Genomic DNA, 7870 nt, shown 5'->3' with positions numbered 1-7870 from the left:
GTGACTACAGTTTTTCTTTAAAATCAGGATTTACGTCTTCCCTATTTTGACCTATGTTGTCACGGCAACTAAACACCAAATTATTGTGCCCCGAACAATCAAGTCTGGCTACGGGCCTGAGCACACTCTGCACTTTGTGTCATGTCCATTAATTTCATGATTTAAATTAGATGCAAATCTCTTTTTTGATTTAGATTCTAAATATTAAGGTTTAATTAGCTGTCCATAAAATAAACCCAACCCTCGTGATATCGATGAGATATTGGCAGATAACGAACGAAATATTGTTTTTATTTAGTCTTGACTTTCAGGTATGTTATTTAAAAAATCACTTCTAGAACGCAAAACTCTATTTCATTTCGTTTTATTATGTTAAAGATCTAGTTCCAGTGCCCATTTTAAAGAAGTTCTGTGATGGTCGTTACTAATGATTCATATAACTCTTTGGTCGTCACTGTGTCGCAGGTTTCCGGTAACAGAATGACACAGCAGACGAGAGTATAGCCGCGATTATCGCTCTCTATTATGCCTCTATTTCGGCGACGTTGTGTCTAACTGTTCTAGGCTATATTGTACGTCCTACTGTTCAGAGTCTGTTCTGTATCTTATTGGACTCTTGATATGAATTTAGAGTTTTAGATCTTTATAAGTGGCGGTGTCAGAGGGGATAGGCCTACAGAGAAACCCCCAACCCCTCCAAACAATAGTTTGTATAACAAAGATGGGATTTTTAATTGTTTTAAATTAAAGGTCGAAAGAAATTGCTGACAGGACTCCTTTTAACCGTGTTACATTTTATCTGAATTTAAACACCATTTCAAGAAAAGGATAGAAATAAAGAAACTAGGACAAAAGCTGCGATCTGGAACTTGTCAAGGGAGATAACTGGTTGTGAGTGTGAAGGGAGACTACTCAGATTATTTATTATATCAAGGGACATATCTCTGTGTATTAACAGTGTATATAAAATGGGTTTTACGTACCGAGGACACTATATTTTAATTGTGATCACTGCTTTCTTTCCTATCACTTGTTTCACATCGTAAGTTGGATTTTATAAAAAAAAATAGTGGAATAACTCAGACAGTAGCGGTTTGGATTGTCGTCTTTTAGGCGATCAGGTGTCATGGGATCAAATCCTCTTAAAGGCAAGAAGAATTCTGATGTCTCGGCCAGTTCTTCCAAGAATCTGGAGTAATATTGTCCTTCGGCCACTGTGGTTTCGACCACTATGTCTTTTATTGTGAATGGAAATAGCAGCTTCAAAATAGTACCTAGAGTCTTAAATTGTCTTCTAAATGATTAGAATACCTACCAAAAAAATTTCCTCTTTTAAAGGATTTTTCTTATATTGTTGAACATCGGGAAATAAGACGTTACAAGTCAAGTTCTGATGAGTTCCCCACCCTCTCCTTAATCTATGATTTTGACTATTTTATAGATACACGATAGCTGTTTTATTGGATCACGTACACGCCTTGTTTCCATATATCAGGTAAAGAACCATTGATATTCCGTTTCCTACCTGGACGATAAAGCAGTCAAAACCACGAAGGGGTCCATCCTCTACCGGAACTTGATAACTCCTACCAGCTCCAAGTCATCTTTTGCATGGAATGTGTGACTTTTCATGCAAGACACCAATCCAGGATTAAAGCACCCACCCCACCAATTCGCTCATTGATTGGGCCTTCTGTTAGCTGATCCAAATATCCTTTTAAAATGAATCTAACCCTCTGCATTAGGTATCAAGGGCCATATTTGCTGAGTCACTGATGAGCATTGTGCCCTTTAGTTAGTTGATTTGATAGAATATTTCAAGAATTTGTGGATATTAATTTCTGTTTCCAGTGATACAGGTACTCGAGCTCCAGAAAGTTGTGTTTTCGGGTTTTTCTTAGGAATTTATGCCCTTCTCAGTAAGTAACAATTATCATCAGCGTCGATTCATCACCATCATCATCCAGCAATCATTATCATCATCATCATCATCATCATCATCATGAACGTCGTCATCCCGCCATCATCCATCATCAATCTCCATCTATCCATTAACATCCAGCATCCATCATCATCATTATCAATTTCCATCCTTCAATTCGTCGATCTCTGATCAGAAGGGATGTGACCCGTAAGCACTCGCTGTGGTATGTGTCAATCTATCTAGCTAGCAGGTTGTCTTAATAACTCACGACCTTTAACCCCTTTATTCTAGCTGCTCGAGCAATCCGACTACGATATCAACAAGTATATTATCACTATGGTGACAGTAACAGGCGGGCGTTACTGATATTAAATAAGGTGGCATTCATTACTGGCTGGGCAGCGGCTTTAGGCATCTACATGGTCGCCAACTTCCAGGTCAGTTCTGCTGCAATATTTCATCCCAAAGATCAAAAATATGGTTCTTGAAGCTCTGTCATTCGGCAATCCTCGGTAGTTTCCTTCCGTAAGACGGAATCAAGAGAACCCCAGAAGAATTTTCGGCCCTCTGTTGATGTCTCACTGTAGAAAATGGAAACTGTTCGTTCGGAAGCAATTCGGTATTTTGGGGGTTTTCAACTAAACGAGTCGAGTCATATCAATATGTCACCAAAGGCCGGAAATACCGCTTCGTGAAACTCTTTTATAAAAAACGAACTCTGTTATTCATAGACGTCATTAGCACATTGGGACATTAGATTTGAGAAATAAGGGAAGTAACTTTATATAAGATATAACTAAGGGAAATAACTCAATCTAAATATTGGGTAAAGGGAAATAACTAAAATTTTATTGAATACAACATGGATAGCAAAGTTATAGTGCCTGTTCGTTTGTTATAATTTTCAGGAAACCAACGTATTAGCAGTGCATTTAATCGGAGCCTTTCTGGCTTTTATAGTAGGTAATGTGTACATGTGGCTGCAGACATTTTTGTCCTATAAAACAAGTCTACTGCCAGGACATAGTCTCGGTTTAACCAGACTTAGACTTGTCCTCACTATTTTGAATACCACTGGTATTGTGGTCTGTATCCTTTAATGGAGATTACTAAATTGAAATTGTCGCAGTGGCTGACATCGGAATGAAATGAAATGGAGTTTTACGTCCTACTTTTCCGCACCATGTGGGCTAATGAAAAGCGTCTAGTCTTTCAAAGTGATTGATAAACTGAGACCCCGTGTGCAACAGGCTGTACATTTCAAGATCCATCACATTTAGAATTTAAATTAGTTAACCCTACCCATAACCTATTAGCTGTGCCCACCTTTTTATGAATGAGTTCAACCATCGGTTTTATTATCCTTAACAAGATAAAGTTTTGATTTTTGCCACAATAGCCAGTAAACTGCAACCGGACGATCCTCTAAAATGGGGTCCGGGAGTAAAGGTAAGACTGTAATAATTTCAAAGGGATCCAAGTTGTCTACATATTTTTTTTATAAAAACATGCCATCTTAAGATTTATATGTCTGCATTATCTTCCTCTTAGCTTCTACTATTACTATGTTATTTCGGACTTCTGGTGCTCAGGGTGTGGCACCAGGCAAGATATACTAAGTCTTCTAGACACCTGGTACCACTTTTCACTATGAAATACTTACTCACTTATGATTGATGATGATTGAATTCTTTATATGATAAATTTATAAGCTGCAACCAATTTATTGAGAGACAAAAGTATCCACTCAATTTGGTTAAGCAAGGGAGGCAACTCAAAACTCTATTACAGGAATTAGAGTCTACCCAATTATATTTAGGTTTGGCGCATCCGATAAAATAAATAGGTTTAAAATCCCTAAGCCTCCGGAGATGCGGAAAATCGGCACAAAACAGGGCCTAGTTTATCTGTTTGAGCAGTCAACTTAAATTTCAAAACAGCTATCAGAGTCAAATCGACACAATCCCAATGTGTTGTTTGGATTTTGGGTTTCATGTTGCGGTTCGAATCGTTAGTACTTGTTTAATTTATTACTATTAACTTATTTATTTCAGGGATATACAGAGCACGTGATATCTACATTTCTAGAATGGGTTGTCGCCTTTATAGCCACGGCATTCTTTTTGACATTCGCTAAAGAATTTCACAAGTTTGAAATTAAAGGTGAAGAATTGAATTTTTTAGACATTGGAAGTAATTTTGAACTGAATGGTAAAGAAGAAAATTCTGTTATAAATGAAGAAATAAAATATTGAAAATAAAATTACTCAAATATGTTTTCATGAGTTACGTTCCTTGAACTTTTAAACTCATCAGTCAAGTCACTATTGTTTTAATGCTCCGATTTGTCAAGTTTGTTGTGTACCGGTATGTTAAGCAGCTATGTCGGGTTTGGCGCTAGGCAGGATATGCTTACTCTTCTAGACACCTGATACCACTTTATGATTATGAAATATTTACTCACTTTATATACTTCATGTTGAAAAATTCATTAGCTTCCAGCTGATTTCTAGACATCTAGATTTGAAAATGGGCGTTAACTTTCAACTATAGGACTAAATATTAGGACATCTCATGCCGCCGACACGTTTCAGATACACAATCCTCGCCAGGGCAGCTAGTTTGGAAATGGGCGTTAACTTTCAAATTTACTAAGAAATGTTCAGATACACAATCTTCGTCAGGATAATTAGTTTTCGAAATGAACGTTAACTTAAATAGGACTTAATGTTAGCTACTTGATAAGAACTCATCATGTTCAGGCTCGTTCCATGCTGTTGACACATGTTACAGATAAATAATCCTCATCAAGACAGTTTAGACCCTTAAGTGGGTGATTGCAGTAGCGTAATTTGGGGCCACACCCCTACCCGTTATAGAAAGATTTTGTAAAAGATAAATTCAAAAGCAAAGCAATAAAGTAACACAAATAAAATACATAATTGTAATACAAAATTAGTTAATCCGCACATTTATAAAAAAAAAATTTACTAAAAGCTTGAGCAAATATCGCAAATGGGTCGATCAAAAAGTTGACAAAATGAAAGAGGAATGTTCATTGTTAAATGGTGGTATCTCTCAAGATATTGTATTAGAGGCACATAATAAGGAAATGGTATTCATCTTAAACAAGGGATATATCATACTGCTTAAAGGGATTATAAATAGGTTTTCTAATATTTTTATTTGTATTGGGGACACTGATAGCGTCAATTTGCAACCTTTCGATTTTCAATCAGACGTCTGTGGTTCCTGCAATTCCACTAAAACTAAATGTTTGTTGACGTCACAAATCGCGAAGTCCTAATGTGTTAAAGCATATTTTGCGATTAGTGACGTCATCAAACACTTACTTTTAGTAGAATTGCAGGAACCACAGACGTCTGGTTGAAAATTGGAATGGTACAAATTGATGCTGTCAGTGTCCCCAATACACATAAAAAATTTAGAAAACCCCTTTACAATCCCTTTAATTTAGAATTTCCCTGTACCGGCCTCTAGATCATTAGAGACACTGTGATCAATTTGTTTGTGGTTTTGATATTTAATTTAGATTTTTTTAATTTAAGGTTAATCTGATTAGTATTGTTAGTTTAAGCATCCAAACTAGAAAAATTAAAAGTTTATCATTCGGCAATCCTCGGCAGTTTCCGTAAAGCCGAATCTCTCTTTGTAATGAATTGTACATTTTGCTGTGTCTTCTTGGGCGAAACTCTTTATTTCCGACATTTTACGATTATTTGTCAAGTGATTGTAATATTGTGGCATGAATGAAGTCCATAAATTTAGAGCCTTTGGGAATTTTACTTATGATTTGAATGCTATATTTTGACTATTGGTTCATCAATGATACATTTTATTATCAGTTTAAATTTATATCTTACGAATTCTTTGTTTTCATTGTCTTTGCTTACAAAGAACGAGCCAACTCTGATGTTTGAACTACCAGAATCACGTGATCACTTGACAATTTGGATACATATCCGGTAAATAATGACTACCATTCATTACTATGAACTAGCAGAACTTTAACGGTAGACCGTTTGTAAATTAATAAGATTCAACTTTATGGAAATTGCCGAGAGAAACTGAAGAAAATCCATAGTCTATTTCCATGTCTGGAGTAATCCAAAAATTAGATCTGGAGTTACATTAACAGAACTTTCCACGTTCCATCTACTGGCTACGTCATCCCCCATCTAAAATAAACAGTATTTAAATTACATGGTTTTTTACGCCTAAATTTTATATACTTTACAAAGACATTAAAGGGATTTTAAAGAGGTTTTCTAAAATTTTTATGTGTTTCGCGGACACTGAATGCATCAATTGCACCATTCCAATTTTCAATCAGAAGTCCTTGGTTCTTGCAATTCCACTAAAACTAAGCGTTTGATGACGTCACTGATCGCAAAATATGTTATATCATAATAAGGACTTCGCGATTAGTGACATCATAAAATGTTTAGTTTGAGTGGAATTGCAACATAGACGTCTGGTTGAAAATTGGAATGGCGCAAATTGAATATATCAGTGTCCCCGTTACACATAAAAAAAATTCAGAAAGCCTCTTTACAATCCATGTAAATGGGGTCTACTAATCTATAAAACTAATGAAATGAAAAAAGGGTTTACATCCTACTGTTTTGTAAATGAAACGTAGTTTTATATCCTACTGTTCTGTACCATATTGGACTAATGAAATGAAATAGAGTTTTATATCCTACTGTTCTGTACCATATTAGACTAATGAAATGAAATAGAGTTTTATATCCTACTGTTCTGTATCTTATTGGACTAATGAAATGAAATAGAGTTTTATATCCTACTGTTCTGTACCATATTGGACTAATGAAATGAAATAGAGTTTTATATCCTACTGTTCTGTATCTTATTGGACTAATGAAATGAAATAGAGTTTTATATCCTACTGTTCTGTATCTTATTGGACTAATGAAATGAAATGAAGTTTTATATCCTACTGTTCTGTATCTTATTGGATTAATGAAATGAAATAGAGTTTTATATCCTACTGTTCTGTATCTTATTGGATTAATGAAATGAAATAGAGTTTTATATCCTACTGTTCTGTATCTTATTGGATTAATGAAATGAAATAGAGTTTTATATCCTACTGTTCTGTTTCTTAATGAGATAATGAAATGAAGTTATACATACAGTTCTTTATCTTATTGTGCTGAAGAAAGACGTGAAATCATAATACTTTTCTCGTTTCACTTTTGATAAAGATTAAAAAGTTAACTGGTACCTGTGCTCGATCATACCGTAACGAAATCCCAAACGCTGGTGCTGATTGACCTAGACCATATCTCTGAACAAAACAAATATACTATATTAGTATAGATCATAATGTATTACAAAGTACTAACGATCAGATGGAAGAGTTATTGATATTTATGTTTTAAACATTTCTAGATCTTCAGGACACATGATTGCTTAGGGAAAAAAATTGTAAAGATATATGTGTATATTTGTTAATATACCTGTAAGGCGGCTGACATCAAGGTGTTGGTGGCAGCCACCGCCATCTGATTTAATAGATTATTTCCTCCACTGGTTTGTAGATTGTCTCTTGGATCATCTCTACAATACTGTGAACAAAATATATTAAGATAAAATCGGTTACGATGATAATAATAGATGTGGAGGGGAGGGGAGGGGGGCTGGGCTAATGGAAGGAGGAGCCAATTTAGACTATGTAGGAGGGGGAGGTTATTGAAGGTGAAGAAGCATATGGGAGGAGGAGCCTTGGTAGGGGGGGTGGGGGGTATAAGGAGAAGAAGTTGATGGAGGAGAAGGGGCCTGTGTACGAAAGAGAGGGGGGATGATAAGGAGAAGAAGTATATGTTGGTTACGATGATAGTAATGTTACGGTTACTATTAAGTCAATGAAGGGGAGGGGGGGGAGGGAGAGAAGGAGCCTTT

At 35.7% G+C, this 7870-nt stretch overlaps 1 protein-coding gene across 1 annotated transcript; it reads left to right on the top strand.

Moving 5' to 3' along the window:
• Positions 1-968: 968 nt before the first annotated feature.
• On the top strand, positions 969-4179 carry LOTGIDRAFT_163286 (hypothetical protein; the record flags this gene model as incomplete). Its single annotated transcript, XM_009059383.1, has 7 exons — positions 969-1042; positions 1442-1495; positions 1852-1919; positions 2216-2361; positions 2833-2887; positions 3297-3373; positions 3979-4179. The coding sequence occupies 7 exons, from the start codon at positions 969-971 to the stop codon at positions 4177-4179; spliced, it is 675 nt and encodes a 224-aa protein (XP_009057631.1).
• Between the last annotated feature and the right edge of the window lie 3691 nt (positions 4180-7870).

Source organism: Lottia gigantea, assembly GCF_000327385.1.
Source record: "Lottia gigantea unplaced genomic scaffold LOTGIsca_39, whole genome shotgun sequence".
NCBI lineage: Eukaryota > Metazoa > Mollusca > Gastropoda > Lottiidae > Lottia > Lottia gigantea.
Note: the sequence above shows the minus strand (reverse complement) of the source record. Positions and strands in the feature narration are given on the sequence as shown.